This window comes from Pan troglodytes, chromosome 4 (assembly GCF_028858775.2).
Source record: "Pan troglodytes isolate AG18354 chromosome 4, NHGRI_mPanTro3-v2.0_pri, whole genome shotgun sequence".
Classification (NCBI taxonomy): domain Eukaryota; kingdom Metazoa; phylum Chordata; class Mammalia; order Primates; family Hominidae; genus Pan; species Pan troglodytes.
The window spans coordinates 148,235,244-148,253,517 of NC_072402.2; the positions used below are offsets into that span (position 1 = coordinate 148,235,244).

The 18,274-nt window shown below is 53.0% G+C and overlaps 1 protein-coding gene across 18 annotated transcripts in view; it reads left to right on the forward strand.

The window, feature by feature from the left end:
* NDST1 (N-deacetylase and N-sulfotransferase 1) overlaps positions 1–18,274 on the forward strand; it is a 72,365-nt gene that overhangs the window by 22,410 nt on the left and 31,681 nt on the right. For 10 of the 18 annotated variants that reach the window (XM_016954053.4, XM_063811585.1, XM_063811588.1 and 7 more), the window contains exon 2: positions 13,033–13,932. In XM_016954053.4, coding sequence (XP_016809542.1) covers positions 13,420–13,932 — 513 coding nt within the window. In that variant the 5' untranslated portion in view covers positions 13,033–13,419. Of the gene's footprint in view, positions 1–298; positions 379–10,968; positions 11,091–13,032; positions 13,933–18,274 lie in introns of all 18 variants that reach the window. The other 8 variants (XM_016954057.4, XM_016954052.4, XM_054684702.2 and 5 more) reach the window with 2 other exon arrangements.

The window sequence follows — 18,274 nt, forward strand, 5'->3', positions numbered from 1 at the left end:
TTTTTCCTTTCCCATGGAAGGCTCCTCCAGGCAGGGCTTGGGTGAGGCAGGCGAGGTGCCAGTGGTCCCTGGGCACGGGGCAGAATCGGGGGAGGACATCCTCTTTCTGAGGTTAAGGAGGTAGGGGCTGGAGGCCTTGACAAGGGAGGTGGCATGAAGGGGCGTGGAGGTTTCTAGGAACGTGGTTGGTGGCGCAGGGTGCTCTAGGGCCACCTCCCTCCCTTGCTTCTGCCTTCCCTTTCTCCTGGGGAGGGGACTGGGCCAACAGTAATGCCATTTTTCCTGGCCCTGGGATTAGGTGCAGCCGTGTTAAGGAGAGGACGTTCGAGAGGGCGTGGCGAAGTGAAGAGGAACCGCACGCCACTGCCTGGAGCTCCGGTGGGTCTGGGTCTGGTCATTGTCTCGCTGGCTCCTGTCCACTCTGACCACTGTCCCTGGCCCCCTGCCCTGTCCAGTCCTTCCAGGTCCATCTGAGTGTGTGTGTGTGTGTGTGTGTGTGTGGTATGTGTGTGTGTCCCCAGGAGGGATCTGGGGGTACAGGCTGGCACTTGAACCTGGCACTGGGTCCTGCCTTCATTCCAGATCAGAAGCAGCTCCCGGAACTGCCCCAGGGAGAGGTCTAGGCTGACCTGGCAGATTCCTGATGGAGGAGAAGGAGGAGGAGGCTGAGGGATGGGAAGGAAGGGCTCAGTTTCTCCTGTGGCTTCTCCAGACACCTGGGCATGTCCACAAATCCACCTGAAGCCAGCAGGTCCAAGAGTTTAAAGATTTATTTCAGGGCCACGGGGGAAGCTGGAATGGTGAGATCCCAGGGCTCTCAGATGTGTTTGTGGCTTTGGTCCTGTCTAGACTGTGAGAGCCATGGCTTGTCAAAGCCAGAAGGCCCCTAGAGAATTTCCATGTTCTTAACTTGGCTTTTGATGGGGGCCAGTCACAACCACTCTGAATTTGTGTGTCTGGGGAGAGAATCTGCTAATAGCCATCATTAGATTCTCAAAGGGTTCTATAACCCCCAGAAGGTCACAGACTTCTCCTCTAGTCCATACCCCTCGCTGCAGTTGCAGAAACTGAGGCTCAGAGAAGGGAAGGGACTTGCCCAGAGACTCACAGGCAGTGATGGAGGCTGTGGCACCCCCCACCCCCCCCGCCTCTGTCTTCCTGCCAGCATTCTGCCTGACCTCACAAGCTGGGGAAGCTTGGCTCATTCAGGGGACAATGATCTCTCATCCCCTGATGAGAGGAAGGGGATGACTGGGAGGGAAGGACTGGGAGGCTGTTGTGGTTTCCAGGCCCACATGGATTTTGGCTTCTGCATCCTTGAGATGGAGGCCCCTGAGTCTGCCTGTGCCTTGGAATCTCTCAGGGTGTATCTGAGGCCTGGAGTTGGGCATGCAGGAGGGTGGGGGCTAGTGGTGACCCACATTTCCCAGCTCCTCTGCAGGGGAGGCAGATAGGGGAGAAGCTCAGGGTGTGATAAAATTGTTTTTACTTCACTGGGCATAAATGACAAATAAATGAAGTGAGGGTTGGGAAGTGCTTGGTAGAGCGCCTGGCACATGCCAGGCCATGAGGCAAGGTGCTCACCATTGTCCTTTGCGGTGCCCTGCTAGCTGAGATCTCCTGCTTCTGACCCTCGCTCCTGCCTCTTCCTTAGCATGAGGCCTCTGCCTGGGGCAGGAGGTGGCCCCCCTTTCTTTATTTTTTTTTGAGATGGAGTTTCGCTCAGGCTAGAGTGCAATGGCGCCATCTCGGCTCACTGCAATCTCCGCCTCCCGGGTTCAAGCGATTCTCCTGCCTCAGCCTCTGGAGTTGCTGGGATTACAGGCGTGTGCCACACACCTGGCTAATTTTATATTTTTAGTAGAGATGGGGTTTCACCGTGTTAGCCAGGATGGTCTCGATCTCTGGACCTTGTGATCTACCCGCCTCAGCCTCCCAAAGTGCTGGGATTACAGGCAGGGGCCACCGCCCCGAGCCACCATCCCCCTTTCTTATATTGGGGTGTCTGATGGGGGCATGAGGACCCTCTGGCTGAAGTCCTGCCTTTCTGGGTTCCATGGTGCACCTCTCTGCAGTGCAGGCTTTCCCGGGAGGCTGAAGCTCAGCTAGAGAAGCTGGGTCAGCAGCCCTGGGCCTGGTCGCCTCCAGGAAGCCTCTCTCCTGGGCTGCAGACCTGGCTTGGGAGTGGTGTGGAAAGTAGGACTGCAGAAGGGTCACGAACAGGGGCTGTGGGGTGGGCTGGGAGGGGCATCCTAGCTCCACCTCTGCCCAGCTGTGTGACTTCGAGCGGTTGCTTACCCTCTCTGAGCCTCCATTTCCTTGTCTGCAAATTGCTCATAGCAGTGACACCTCTTTCAGGGTGTTAGGATTGAGCGTGGTGGAGCAGGGAAGGCTCCTGGCACAGCCCCAGATGTTCGCAGGAGCTTAATGTTGGCCGCCAGTAAGGGAGGTTGTGGTATGTGTTGGGATATGCTGCTTTGTTCCTTTTGAGTGTCTGTGATCTGAGCCTAAGAAAAAAATAGTTCTGGATGTATTTGACTCTGTCATAGGCAGACTTGGGGATAGGGTGGGCAGAGAGCCCCATTTTGGGAAGATTTGTGGCCACTGCATAACATTCTGTGTGATGGACCTGACAGCCTTGGTGTGCGTGAAGAGCCTCAGTGGGACTGTCAGGACTGTCCCGTCCTTGGGACGGGAGGGTGGCAGGTGACCTGCCGTGTTCCCCACACAGCCCCACCCCCAGGCTGTCTGGTATGTTTGCTCGGTAAGCCCTTTTTTTCAGAGCTGGTACAAAGGTAAACTCGCAACTCAGGCCCTGTTGGAAGAAGGACACATTCTCAACAAGTGAGGTCTAAGTTCCTGAGGTTTTCTGTTGGGCCTTCCCTGCCAGGGAACCCGGAACAGATTCACAAGTTGAGAACCAGGGAGTGAACCAGTAGTGCTTAATGCTTTGTTTCCTTGTTGATTGACGGATGATCTGTAAGTTACTTCCAAGAAAGATTACTAGAGGCTGCTTGTGATACTAAAACACATATAAAATGGATGAAAACAAACACAGACATAAAACTATTGAAAAGGAATGGAGAAAGGGATGTGCAGGGCATCTGGCAAGTGTTAGCTGTCTTAGGTGATCACAGAGGGGCTGCGGAGATGGGGGATGAGGGGCCCAGGCTCTGGAGCCCAGCAGCTGTGTGCTGAAGTTCCCATTCACCCCCTTATTAGCTCTGTGGGCTGCAGCAAGTGACTGGCCTCTTTGGGCCTCAGTTTCTCATCCGTATAATAGGGGGAATCTAGGTCATGGTGCTGTGGTAAGATTGAAATAATGGCATGTAACGCAGACATGGCATGTCTCATAAATGGAAGTTAATGTTATTAATGCATTTAGCTTGGAGGTGCCACGTAGCAGATTCACAGAGGGGAAGGTAATTGGCAAGGGCACAAGGCTCTTGAGTACCTGCTGTGGGTAGGAGACGGCTTGTGCCTTGGAAAGCTTTCAGTGAAGTTGGGAGCCCCGCGTTCTAGTTGCAAGAACAACTGATACCTGGTGTTACATGGTGGGATGTGGAGCAGGGGAGCTCATTCAGGACTTTAGAAATCCAGAGCAGGCTTGTTCACCTCCCTGCTGAGGCTGGCATTGGAGGAGGAGGGACAGGGTTTTAATGGACAAGAAAATGGACCAAGGTAAATGAGAGTGGGGCACACCAGATGGCACAAGGCCAGGAGGTCCTTTCCTCTCTCTGGGTCTCAGTGTCCCCAGGGGCTTACTGCAGGGTAGACTGTGCTCTCTGTGGCCCTGCGACTCTGAGCCAGACCTCCAACAGTCTCTTTCCCGGTGGTGGTGGTCCTGGACTCTGGGGTGACTGACAGGTGGCAGCTTGGCTCCTGGCCAGGCAGCACTGTGGGGGTGATGGGGGATGGGGCATGTAGCAGATTCCAGCAGAGGAAGGGATTTGCTTCTGGTCTCGGCCTCCCAGGGATGTAATCACGCTGGAGAAACTCCCGCACAGCTGGGAAGCAAATGTGGAGGATTTTCCTTGCTGAGCTGGATGTGGTGGGTGGGGCAGGCTGTGGTAGGGTGGCTGGTGGAGCTGGGAAGCTGTGGGGTGTGGCTGGGTGGGGGTGATGATGTGACTGTGCTGGGGGTGTGACTGGCTGGGAGGGGCTGGATCAGCTATGGGGAGTGGCCCTGGGTGCATGTGGGGCTACCTGTTCCCCAGGCCTGCAGCCACTGCTACGCCCTCCGCTGCTCAGGTCCCTGCCCAAGTCCAGGTACCCACCCATTCACATCCTTCTGAGGTTGCGGGCAGAGCTCTTTCTGCACTGACCTCCTCTCAGCCCCCACCGCATGTGCATGTGGCCCAGATGCCTATGATGATGCCATTTGAGCCTGTCATGTGCATGTGAGTGTGGTGTGTGTGTTGGGGGGGCAGGGAGCAGTGTGTGGTCCACAGAGGGCATTGTCAAGAGTGACCTAGGCTGGAAATAAAATGTGGGCTGGGTGTGCATTCAGGGCCGTGGGCACCTTCCCCCATTCACTGCAGCCATGTCGTACTAGAGACATAAAACCTTGGGTTCCAGAGACCTCTAGAAACCCTTGTGGGAAGGTCATGGTCGCCACTGCATTTTCAGTGCCTAGTGGCATGCTTGGCACCTAGTGGTGCTCAGTAAATACAGGATGAGGAAACAGGTCATTTGCTTGTTCTGCACTCCCAGAAAGATCTCGAACCTCCTTCCTGGATCCCATTCTCTTGCTCCTTCCCTCTGGCGTCAGCCTGGCCTCCCTTCCTCTCTCTTTCTCAATTCACTACTAATTTGATATGTGGCCTTGGGCCAGTTCCTTCCTGAGCCTCACTTTCCAAATCTGTTACTGAGTAATCATTTTATTAGCTTATATTACCATGTGCCAGGCACTGAGCTCAGAGTTTTACATGCCTCATCCCTCTTTGTCTTGGTAGCTGCCCTGCAAGATAGATAAGTAGTATAAACCCCATTTTAGATTTGGTGAAACTGAGGTTCAGAGAGGTTGAGAGATTTGCACAAAGGTCATGAGGCTGGTAAATAATGGAGCCAACATTCAAGCCCCAGCTGGGAGCCACTGCACCCAGGAATTACCTGTAATCCCAGCACTTTGGGAAGCCAAGGCAGGAGGATTGCTTGAGACCAGGAGTTCAAGACCAGCCTAGGCAACATAGGCATACCTTGTCTGTATTAAGAAATTAGCTGGGCATGGTGGCACACGCCTGTAGTCCTAGCTGCTTGGGAGACTGAGGTAGGAGGATCACTTGAGCATGGGAAGTTGAGGCTGCAGTAAGTGTGATTGTGCCCCTGCACTCCGGCCTGGGCAACAGAGAAAGACACTGTCTCAAAAAATGAAAATATGCTGGGCACAGTGGCTCACGTCTATAATCCCAGCACTTTGGGAGGCCGAGGCAGGTGGATCACTTGAGGTCAGGAGTTCGAGACCAGCCTGGGCAACATGGCGAAACCCCGTCTCTACTAAAAATACAAAAATTAGCTGGGCGTGGTGGCAGGTGCCTGTAATCCCCGCTATTCAGGAGGCTGAGGCTTGAAAATCGCTCGAAGCTTGAACCCAGGAGGGGAAGGCTGGAGTGATCCTGGGCAACAGAGCAAGACTCTTAAAAAAAGAAAGAAAAGATTCAAAGATTCAAGCTCAGGCAGGCTAGCTCCAGTCTCGGCCTTTAACTGTTAGGCTAGCTGTCACCACTAGAGTGAAATAGAAGGGTGTGCACAGCCCTTCTAAGGAGGCCTGCTGGTGCACAGTAGGCACGGTGTACATGTGAGTTGGGTTACTGGGCACAATTCACCATGAAAGGCATGGCTTGCTCAGTCTCCATACCTGCTCTTATGGAGCTCTTGGTCTCATTCCTGGAGCCCGCCCATTCATCACAGGCCCAAGCTGGACCCCCTTCCCTGATCCCAGTCTCTGGACAGCTTGCTCCTGTAAGAAGGCCCTTGTACCTCTGCCCCTTTTCTCTTATGGGTCTGGGGCAGCATTTTCAGGTGGGGATGTTAGATAGAGTGACTTCAACTCCAGAGCAGTGGCCACGGTTACCGTGGTATTTCCCGAAAGTGCGGCGTTGCCATGGCGTCTCCATGACGACCAGAGCATCTCATTCATTATCCTCAGCACCTTGGCAGGGAAAGCTGGGACTAGGGCTAGGGGAGTGCAGTGGGAGCCTGGCTGAGGGCTGTGGGCCACTGGCCTTTGTGGCTGAGGTTCCCCTCATGCCCCTGCCTACCCCAAGCCAAGGTTCCTCTGCAGGCTCTGGAGTTATCTCCCACCCATGGGGTCTGGGTTCACATTTCAGCTCTGCCACTGAACAGTTGTGTGATGTTGGGCAAGTGACTTAACCTCTCTGAGCCTTATTTTACTCAACTGTAAATGTGGATAACAATATTAGTTGTAAGGATTACATGAAATGAGGTATAAAAAGTGCTGGCTGGGCGTGGTGGCTCACGCCTGTAATCCTAGCACTTTGGGAAGCCGAAGTGGGTGGATCATCGGAGGTCAGGAGTTCAAGACCAGCCTGGCCAACATGGCAAAACCGCATATCTACAAAAATTAGCCGGGAATGATGGTGGGTGCTTGTAATCCCAGCTACTTGGGAGGCTGAGGTGGGAAAATTGCTTGAACCTGGGAGGTGGAGGTTGCAGTGAGCCAAGATAGTGCCATTGCACTCCAGCCTGGGTGACAGAGTGAGACTCCATCTCAAAAAAAAAAAAAAAAAAAGTGCTTAGCACAGTGCCAGGCTCATAGTATGGCAGTATTCATAATGATGATAATTATAATGTTGTTGGTGTTATTTTTATTGTAGAAACCCTTGGGTTTCAGGGAGGAATGAAAGACCAAACTCGAAGTCAGGAAGGAAACCCATTGGAGTCAAGATTTGGTGGTTTCCATGTGACTGTGGCAAGTCACTTCACCTTGAAGTCTTTGTCTCCTTATCTGTAAATTGGACATAATAACAGCTGCTCATTCATTCATATCCTGAGTATTCAATAAGGACCTGACCCTGGGAAAAGTGGGAGCTTCCACGATGAATCAGACTTGGTTCCTGCCCTTGAGTGGCACCCGGGCATTGGGGGAGGAGGAAGAAAGGACACTATTTTGTGCTGAGGGCTGTGTGTGCCGGGTGCTGGTGAGGGCCTGTGCAGAGGTCAGTAAGCCCTGGTCCTGCCCCACAGATCTGCAGGCTACAGGAGGTAGAGCCATGTGCAGGAATGCCCCCAGTTTACTCTGCACAGACCACATGCTCAGGTGCACCCAGGGGCTGGGCAGGAAGCCAAATGAAGGAAAGAGGTTGGCTGTGAGACTGTACGTAGAGATGCTGATGGTGTTAACTGCAGGATACACGGCCCATTTGAGGCTGGCACTCTAAGTGCCTCAGCTGATGGTGGCAGGTGAGGATGTGTGCCCAGTGTCACCAGAACTTGCCCTCTTTAGAGACAAGTTAGAAGTTCTGACTTTTATGTAAAATCTCCTGATTTAAAAATGTTGCTAACGAATCCCAAATTAAAGAAAAATACTGTGCAAGCCAAAGAGCACAGTCTGCATTTTGTTTGGGCTCCAGGGTCCTGGTTTTCAGCCTCTGCACCGTGGAGTGGGGATGAGGCGGGAGCCTGAGGAATGAGACTTAGGAGTGGGAGAGGGGGCAGTGGTTGGTGATGACTTCAGAGGGGTCATGACTTTGGAACCTGGATCTTGAAAGATGAGTAAGTGTCCCAAGGGGTCCGGGGAGGCATTCCAGGCAATGGGAATTTCATCAGCAAAAGCCTCAATGCTTCCCCGAGATTGGTGACTGGCTGGGTGAGGCTGGAATTTAGGGGAAACTGCTGGTGATGTCTGCAAGGCCCAGCAGGCCCAGGGTGGTGGGGGTCATTGAGGCCTCAGCCCCAGCTGTCCTTGAGGCCTTGGTGGCTGCAGGGGGATTAGAAGCCCCTCAGTTATTTACCTCTTGAGCCACGGGAGTTCTGGAGTGCAGGCGGGTGAGGAGGGCCTTGGGTGGAGGGTGGCAGCCTCTGAGTGGGTTGCAGAGGGGCTGTGCTGGAAGCCCCCTTTGCCAGCCGGCTGAGTGGCCGGCGCTTTGCTACAAAGCAACTGGCTTCCCCCCACCCACCCCCACCCCAGGGTATTTGGCCTTCTCTGAGGACAGGGGCTACCTTGCTCTCCCTCTGCCCTGGGTTTTGCCATGGCCTTATCTTCAGCTTCTTGGCTTCTATCCAGGCAGCCAGCCAGCTCCCAGTAAGGGCCGCAGCCTCCAAAGATAGGGCTACTTTTCAGACATGCTGTGAGAGGAGGACGGCAGCCCTGGCTGCCTGGCCCTCTGTGTAATAAGTGTGTGTGGTGCCTGCCTGCCTCAGCCCTTGCTCTCCCTCTGTGAAATGAGCTGCCCTCCCCTGCCTGAGTCCTGGGGCTGTCAGACTCTCAAGAGAGGGATGAGCTTGAAAGTGCTTCGTGAGCTAAGCTGTGATCCACATCGTGAGGGATTGTCATAAGTATGTTAAATAAGCAACAGGGGTGCGTGATAACAGCAGCTCTGTGCCAGGCGTGGTTCTGAGCATCTTATGTATCAACTCATTTAATGTTCACAACCTTGGGAAGTAGGTAGAATTTCCATTTTACATGCTAGGAAACTGAGGCACTGAGAAGTTAAATAACTTGCCCAAGATTACATAGCTACTAAGTGGTGGAGCTTAGTTTTGAATCGAAGCCACTTGGCTCTAGTCTGCACGTGTAACCAGTAGGGTCCATCAATCTAGGACTTTAGGTCTGTGGATGGGTGGCAGGGAGGCTCTGAACTCCTTGAAATTATTATGATATATATTTTTTTGAGACGGAGTCTCGCTCTATTGCCCAGGCTGGAGTATGGTGATGTGATCTCACCTTACTGCAGCCTCTGCCTCCTGGGTTCAAGTGATTCTCTTGCCTCAGCCTCCCGAGTAGCTGGAATTACAGGTGCCTGCCACCATGCCTAGCTAATTTTTGTATTTTTAGTGGAGATGGGGTTTCACCATGTTGGTCAGGCCGGTCTTAGACTCCTGACCTTAAGTGATCTGCCCACCTCGGCCTCCCAAAGTGCTGGGATGACAGGCGTGAGCCACCACACCATTATGACATTTTCTAGTGTGTGTGTGTGTGTGTGTGTGTGTGTGTGTGTGTGTGTGTATGGCTTTATTGTTTAGATTTTTAGTTTTACATTCACAGCAAAATTGAAAGGAAGATACAGAGATTTCCCATATGCCTTCTTCCCCTGCACACACACACAGCTTCCCCCATTATCAACATCCCCCACCACAGTGGTACTTTTCTTTTTTTTGAGATGGGGTCTCGCTCTGTCGCTCAGGCTGGAATGCAGTGGCACAATTATGGCCACTGTAGCCTTGACCTCAGGGGCCCAAGTGATCCTCCTGAGTAGCTGGGTCTACAGGCACATGCCCTGACACCTGGCTCATTTTTTTTTTTTTTTTTTGTAGAGATGGGGGTCTTGCTATATTGCCCAGGCTGGTCTTGAACTCCTGGCCTTAAGTGATCCTCCTGCCTCGACCTCCCAGGGTCAGGGGACTGCAGGTGTGAGCCACTGTGCCCAACCCAGAGTGGTAAATTTGTTGCCACAGATGACCCTGCATTGACACATCATTATCACCCAGAGTCCATAGTTTACTTTCGGGTTCACCTCTGGTAGTATGCATTCTGTGGGTTTGGACAAATGTATAATGACATGTATCTACCATCGTCGTCTCATACACAGTAGTTTCACTGCCAAAAAAATTCTCTTTGCTCCGCTGATTCATACTCTCAACCCCCAACCTCTGGCAACCGTGTGCATTTTTTTAATGTGCATATTTTTTATGTCTGAAAAATGTCAGATTCCCACAGGGGTTCGTGGCTCCCACATTCCTGAGACTCTGAGCTGCATCATTCACACTCTGAAAGATTGTTAATCTGATAGAGGGTCACTGACCACAGCACTCAAGCCTGCGAGGAGTGGCTGGTGGCTGCTCTCCTCCGCTTCCATGGGATTGGGTGGCCAACGTGGGCAGGGCGCCATCAGGGCATCCCCACCTCCTATCCACTGTGCTTCTGTCCTGGCCCTAGGCCAAGGGGTGGGGCTGGGCTGCGGCCACAGGCTGCCCTTATCAATGGTAAATGGGACACCTGGGTACCCTGAGTGTAAACAGGACCAGTCACCCCAGCCTTCCTGGCTCTGCCCAGGACGCCTGCTCCTTCTTGCCCTGCTCTCAGCTAGAATTGCAGGGAGTCCCTGGAAAGTGCCACACATGCTCTTATCTCCAAGCTGTGGTATGTGCCATTTCCTCTGTCTACCCCTGCCCAACCCTTACTTTTTCTTCTGGTCAGCTTAGGTACCCTTCCTCCAGGAAGCCTTCCCTGTCCCCTCCTTCCCCCTGCCAGAAGAGTTAAGGACCCCTGAGCTCTCCCAAACCCCCATCCCATCCCCGTCTGTCACACTTATCCCCCTGCATTGCAGATGCCTATTTTCTTGGCTGCCTCTGGTTCCTCAGGGTACTGGCACTGAAATGTAGAATATCAGAGGTGAAGGAGCCCCCGGAGATCACCTGCCCCAACCCCCTTGTAACATGCAGGAAGCCCAGAGGGAGCCACATAGTGCATCATGGCAGAGCTGAGACCAGACCTGTTGTCCCAGTCACCTCCTCATTTCACAAACAAAAAGCGGAAATAAAAATCACCCAGAGATAATCACTGTTAATGTTTCTTTTTTTGCATTTAGCACCAGTTTCTAGCCTATGCACAAAAATATTTAACTAAATTATGACCGCACGTACAAACTGTTTTATAAATGTTTTTGACTTTGACAATATATACGGTAATTATATTTCTATGTCAGTACATGTCCTTCTCCAACATATTGTAAATGGCTGCCTAGGATTTCATCATATGCTTGTATTATAATTTCTTTTTTTTTTTAGATAGAGTCTCGCTCTGTCGCCCAGGCTGCAGTGCAGTGACGTGATCTCGGCTCACTGCACCCTCCGCCTCCCAGGTTCAAGTGATTCCCCTGCCTCAGCCTCCTGGGTAGCTGGGACTACAGGTGTGTGTCACCACGCCCGACTAGTTGTTGTATTTTTAGTAGAGATGAGGTTTCACCATGTTGCCCAGGCTGGTCTTGAACTCCTGACCTCAAGTGATCCACCCACCTCGGCCTCCCAAAGTTCTGGGATTACAAGCATGAGCCACCACGCCCGAGCCTTGTGTTATAATTCCTAAATACAATCTCCCATTGTTTGGGATTTGCTGTTATAAGCAGCACTAGGATTTGTGTTCTTGTGGAAAAATCTTTACACACTTCCGCAGTAATACCTCTAGGATAAATTCCTGGAAGTGCAGCTGTCAGGTCTGGAGCATGCTGTACCCATGCTGAGCACATCATATAGTCTTGGAGCTGGAAGGGATTTCAAAGATCTTTACCCTCTAGGCTGGGCCCAAGCCTTGAATTCCCCCCTGGCCTCTTTAGCCCTGGCTCTTACACCTTCCATCTAGACCTGGGCAACTCTCCTTCTAGCTTTGAGCTGCTGTGACTGATAGTTGCTCCTTGGGGGCCAGGCGTGGTGGTTCATGCCTATAATCCCAGCACTTTGGGAGGCCAAGGCCGGCGAATCACCTGAGGTCAGGAGTTCAAGGCCAGCCTGATCAACATGGAGAAACCCCGTCTCTACGGGCATGGTGGCTCATGCCTGTAATCCCAGCTACCCAGGAGGCTGAGGCAGGAGAATCACTTAAACTGGGGAGGCGGAGGTGGCAGCGAGACGAGATTGCACCATTGTCTAGCCTGGGCAACAAGAGTGAAACTCCGCCTCAAAAAAAAAAAGTAAGAAGAAAAGAAAGTTGCTCCTTGGGTTGCTGGGAAATCTCACTTCTTGTGACTTCATTACTATTTAAGGGAGACTGGTAGACTGTGTTTGGGGTTGCTGTTTGGGATGAGACAGTTGGGGCCTTTGTGTCGTGTATGTGCGTCTTCGTTAACTCTTTCCAGTGAGATGAGTACAGGAGGCGTGGCCTGGGTGCAGGGGGTGCGGGGGGTTCAGGCTGAGCGGGAGGCTGGAACCCAGAGTTATGGCTGCCTGGGTGGACAGAAGGTCCAGGGCAGGGGAGGCCTCCCCTCTGCATCCTGTGGTGGCAGTATGGCGATCCTCAGGAAGGCTATTTGGTCATCTGTTGTCCTGGGCTGCTGTGTGCACCTGTGGGTACGTACCCCGAGGATGAGAGATACCTGGTTGCATTATGGGCACATATGACAGCTGCCATGTTTCTTGTGCCAAGCTCCTCAGACATATTTACTTAACGCTCAGCTACAGCCATGAGCTACAGGGGTGCTGGTGTTACAGATTAGCTCACTGATGCTTTAAAGGTGTAATGGTCACCTGAGGCCTTCTCACACAGCTAAGGCACACATGCCCTGCAGCCTGCTAATGAATCCTGGCTTGGCTTCATTCTGAGTCTTCATTCCTTGGCTGGAGACTCAGTCTTTTCATCTATCATATGGGGCTGCTGGGCTCATTCAAAGAGAGCAACGGGTTAGGAAGGGAATGGAATATGGTGAGGATGTGGTATTCAGTCGTGATTTAGAATTCTACCTCTAGTTCCCAGGCTGTGCAAATGTTTATCATCTCTCCCCATCCGTCCTGCTCCTGGATTTTTCTTGGCCTAGTCTTGGACTCTGATAATGATCAAAAATAGCAACTCCAATTTGTAGATACCATATGCTAGGTACTGCTTTAAGTCGTTTACAAACGTTGTTGGACTTAATCCTCCAACCCCTTATGAGATGGGTTCATATTATTTATTGTCTGCCCCATTTTACAAGTAGGGAAACTGGGGCTCAGAGATATTAAAGAGCTTGCTCCAAATCATGCAACCTTGGTTTGGCAGCCGTACTTGCATTTGGGCATTCCTAGGTCAGCTCCTGTGTGTCCACAGTTAGCTGAACCCTGAAGCCCGCACTCTGACACTCCTGTTCTCTCCACTCTCCACAGCCTTAGCCCCGTGGGCCCCACGGAGTGAGCGGCATGCAGCACCCCCGGGCCTGCCCAGTGTCCTCTGGCCTGCTGCCCTGCACCCCCAGAAGGCCCTGACGCCCTGGGGCACTTCTGCTCTGCACAGGACCACGCGGGGGTTTGCCATGGTGACATAAAGGGGCGCGGAGGAAGGAAGGAGCGTGACCAGCCTGTGGACTGCGCCCCTGGCTGGGAGGAAGGACTGGGGGCCCAGATCCTCCACTCCCAGTGCCCCACAAGGGCGTCGCTTCCTAAGTCTCTGTGAATTTGTTGGTCAGTGGACGATTCTCGTGTCTCCTCCTGTGTGGGGCCTTGGGGTAGCCAGGGCAGGCCGGGCCTCCGGTGGCCAAGGTCTCGGAGGCCAGGATGCCTGCCCTGGCATGCCTCCGGAGGCTGTGTCGGCACGTGTCCCCGCAGGCTGTCCTTTTCCTGCTGTTCATCTTCTGCCTGTTCAGCGTTTTCATCTCGGCCTACTACCTATATGGCTGGAAGCGAGGCCTGGAGCCCTCGGCGGATGCCCCCGAGCCTGACTGCGGGGACCCGCCGCCTGTGGCCCCCAGTCGCCTGCTGCCACTCAAGCCTGTGCAGGCAGCCACCCCTTCCCGCACAGACCCGTTGGTGCTGGTCTTTGTGGAGAGCCTCTACTCGCAACTGGGCCAGGAGGTGGTGGCCATCCTGGAGTCCAGCCGCTTCAAATACCGCACAGAGATTGCGCCGGGCAAGGGTGACATGCCCACGCTCACTGACAAGGGCCGTGGCCGCTTCGCCCTCATCATCTATGAGAACATCCTCAAGTATGTCAACCTGGACGCCTGGAACCGGGAGCTGCTGGACAAGTACTGTGTGGCCTACGGCGTGGGCATCATTGGCTTCTTCAAGGTACACAAGAAGCAGGGTCCCTGAGCAGTTCAGAGCCCCCTCTCCAGCTCAGTGCCTGAATTCTCATCTGTGAAATGGGTGTAATGGTAGCACCCGCCTCCTGGGGTTGTTGGGAGGGTTAAATGAGTGAGTATATGTAAAGCACTGGGAGCATGCGGTGCCCACTGCCTGGCAAGTGCTTTGTAAATATTAGGGGAGCGTGCCAGGGGGATCGCCTGCTGTGCATGGGGTCCAGCACACAGCAGGTGCTTGCCTAAAGGAGGCCACAGAGTAAGTGTGAAGTCGGAGGAGCATGCTCTGCTAGGTGCCCCAAAACCTGTCAAGGCAATCTCCCCTAGGGAGGGCGTGTGCACCCATTTTTCAGATGAGCAAACCAAGGCTCCGGGTGTTAAGTTACTTATGTGAGGTTTTGCAGCCTGTAAGTGGAGAAGCCGAGATTTGAACCTAGACATAGACAGTTTGGGCTCTTTATCCCATGCTCTTCCCTCTTGGTGGTGGTGGAGTATGGCGTTAATATACCTCCTGACCCAGAGCCATTTGCATGAGGAGAAAGAGGAGAATGAAATCCCACTGGCAGATGGGGAGCTGCTCTGGGCTTTATGGGGCTTCCAGAATGACCGCCGGGATTGGGGTCCTTGCAGAAAGGGTGTCACAGAGAATCTGTCCTTGGCGGGGGGAGGTTGGGAATGGTGGGTGGGGGATCCAGAGGCTGTGGCCAGAGAAGTCTGACCTGCAAGATGAAAGCAGACACTAGCTGGGACTCTTAGTTGGATGCTTTGGAGGTGGCAGGGAATTTGTTCCTTCATTCAACAAATATTTACTGAGCACTCACAGTGTTTGTGGTCCTGTGCTAGCGGTGATCGAAGTGGACAAAGTCCCTGCTGTCATGGAGCTGGCATTTCAGTGCTGTGGGAGTGGGTGGGTGACAGGCAGTGAGCAAATAAACACAGGATGGGGCAGGTGTGATCAGTACAAAAAGAAACAAAGCAGGGAAAGGACACAGAGGGTAGTGGGGGTGGGAGCTTGACATTATTTTAGGAAAGTCGTCTTTGATAAAGTGACCTGAAATAAATGAGGGGAGGAGCCATGTGGCTTTCTGTGCAAAGAGTCTTCCAGGAAGAAGGGACGTTAAGTGCACGAGTCCTAAAGCAGCCTCTTGCTTGGTGTGAGCCAGGAGAGGAGGAGCGGGAGATGGGTCAGAAGTGGCCTGTGTCCGCTGCTGGGTGCCCGTTTGTGCCAGGCCTTCCTGATGCACTTGTGCACTGGGCCCTGTCTCCTGGAGGGCTTCTCATGGCGTGTTCTTTCACACCCTAATACAGCAGGAAGCTCTGCCACTGAAAGGTATTGTGAGCCAAGAATTTGAAGGCCCTTAGAAGTCCTGCAGTAGAGCAACCAGTGAGATTTGTTCTCAACTGGCTTGATCACAAAACCCTTTCTTTTACAGAGCACCCTCAGGGGAACGCTGGCCTGGTTTATGGCTTTACAATGACATCAAGTCAGACTATCTCCATTGTCTGTTTGTCTCTTTTCTCTTGGACTCTGTACCCTTTCCTGCCATGAACTTCGTTAAGTTCTATTCAGAGTCCCAGGCCTGAAAAGCGTCAGGAGGCTGACGTTTATTGAGTGCTCACTCAGTGCCATGCACCGTCTACATGCATTGTGCAGATTCACGCACTTCACACCAAGGCAGGTGGCTAGCAGCCTGATTTAAGATAGGAGGAAACTGAGGCAAAGGAGGATAAGCAATGTGTCCAAGCCTACGCCTCTGATGAGTGTAGGTCTGGGATTTGAACTCAAGCAGTCCGGCCCCAGAGGCCTTAGTCTTAACCACGATGTGATGAGTCCAGGAGCCTCACATACCACTTATTCAGGAGAAGTGACATCAGAGGCCACACCCAGTGCACAGAGCTCCCACAGTCTTTGGGGACCAGGCAGTGGGCTGTGGCCATTGGGCGTAATTGGTACAATGGAGCTTGGGCGCTGTCTGGCCCCAATTCCTTGCTCTGCAGAAGGTGAACAGGAGGCCTAGGGAGGGGTGCGGACATGTTCAGAGTCTCATCGTGGGACCAGTGGTAATTCCAGGACTTGGTGCTCTTCCTACCCTGTTGCCTAGGACAAGACTATCCTTGGTTTTGAGCAGAGGCCTGTGATTTTCTGCTCAAATGCATGCCCTCTGGTGGTCAAGGCACATCTTTCCACTCTTTCTGCAAGACCAACTTCCCCGCTGTGTGCTGGGCTTGCCAAGTGGGGATTGTCTGTGGGCTCCAGGGATCTGAAAACTCATTTTCCAATTCCCACTGATGCTGGATTCCCAGGGCAGTGTGAGAGCAGGGACTTAAAAGTCCAGACAGGTTCAAATCTCTCTGTCACTTAGAAACAGAGTGACTTTGGGTAAAATGCTCAACTCATCTGCAAAGTGGGGCTAATTACAGCTGCTGCTTCACTGGTCTGTGTTGAAAACAAGACAGTGGGTGGGGAGCACTGAGCCCATTGCCTGGTACCGGAGCCACTCAATAGATGGTAGCTATCGTGCTTTGTCATCTCCAGGTTCAGTAAACAGCAGTGGTAGCACTGTGTCCATCTTGTGGCCCTGACCAATGTGTGCCCCTGTGAGATCCTGGAGGGTGGTGGGAATAGGGTCATCCTCATCTGGATCCCTACTTCCTGGCACTGTCATGCCTCAACCTTGAAATTCCAGGTGACCTGGGGCTAAACACACCCTGGCAGGGGTCTGGCAAGGAGTACCTGACCTCTTCCATTGAGCACTTACTGTGTCCCGGTCACTGAGCTCGGTGCTTTGCAGGCATTTCATGGCTAATTCTCACAGCTATCCTGTGAAGTAGGCACTTTATTTTCAGATAAGGAACTGAGGTTCAAAAAGTTAAATGGCTTGTCCCGAATGACATAGCTACAGGTTGAGTGTCCCTTGTCTGAAATGCTGGGGACCATAAGTGTCTCAGATTTTGGAATGCTTGCATTCTACCTACCAGTTGAGCATCCCTAGTCTGAAAATCTGAAATCCAGAATGCTGCAATAAGCATTTCCTTTGAGCATGACCTTTAGAGGTCACATTGGTGCTCAAAAAGTTTTGGATTTTGGAGCATTTTGGATTTTCAGATTAGAGATGCTCAACCTGTGGTAAGTCATAGAGCCAAGATCTGACAGTCAAGCTTGTTGTTTCTAACCCAGCCACAGGAGCAAATGTACTGACAGGGAGCCTGAGGCTCAGAGAGGAGATGTAGGATTCCCAAGGTCCCCCAGGTAATGGTGAGGTCTGTGCTTGGCCTCCACCTCTGCGTTCCCGAATCAGGGCTCCTCCTCCCTCTGCCTGGGGGACCCCATTGGAAGACTTGGTGTCTCCGGAGTGGGTACTCAGTGGTGAGGAGCAAGAGGGATTTCCACTGCTGTGGGGTGAGGCCTGCAGTGAGACCAGCATCTCGGTGCTGAGGCCCTCCATTCCCTTCTTGCCTGGTTCATTTCATTGCCAATGGATAGGCCATCAGTGACTTGGCTTCCTCCCTTCCTGGATGGCTGGGCAGCTGACTGAGCCTCCAGCACCTGGCAGTCAGCTCAGGGTCGGGACTTTGAAATGGGATCCCTCAGCACCCGCGGTCCAGTGTGGCATCCCAGGCCTCAGCAGGATATGGACAAGGCCTGAAATGTCTCTGGCCCCTACCGCTTTTGTCCCCACACAGCCCAAGTAGTTCCCATCCTTGGTCAGGGCTGTCTTAGGAGTCGTGAGCAGCCTGGAGTTGGGGAGGTAGCTGAGGACTGGGCTGTGCGCTGGGCCTCAGCACCCCAGGCTGGCTCAGGACAGGGTGGGGAAGTACTCTCGATGTTTGGAGAATCACATGCAGGCTACTTAATGTGGTTTACGAGGCCAGGGCCCTGCAGAGCCTTTTTGGGAATTAGAGGAGATGAGTGAAAGGCACTCTTCTGGACAGGTACAGCTCTGCAGCGGGCTCAGGCTCAGCTGAGACTTTACCCCGCCCCCGCCACTGACCTGTGTACCCCTGTGTGTGCCCCCTGAGCAGCTCTCCTGGGGGCCCCACACATGACCCCATCTCCCCCTCCAAACTCATTTTGCTTTGCCCTGCCCCACTCACTCTCCAGGCAGCAGCCACATGGATCTTTTTAAAATGCAAATTAGAACCTGTCATCCTTTGATGGAGTCTTTGAGGGCTTCCTGCTGCTGCTTCAATCCTCCAGCACCCTGCAGGCCTGGCTCCAGCTGACCTATCTGCCTCATCTCCTCCTTTCCCTCTTGGTCACTCGGCTGCCCTCTTGCTATTCCTTGGTCATGCTGAGGCCTGTCCTACCTCAGGGCCTTTGCACTTGCTAT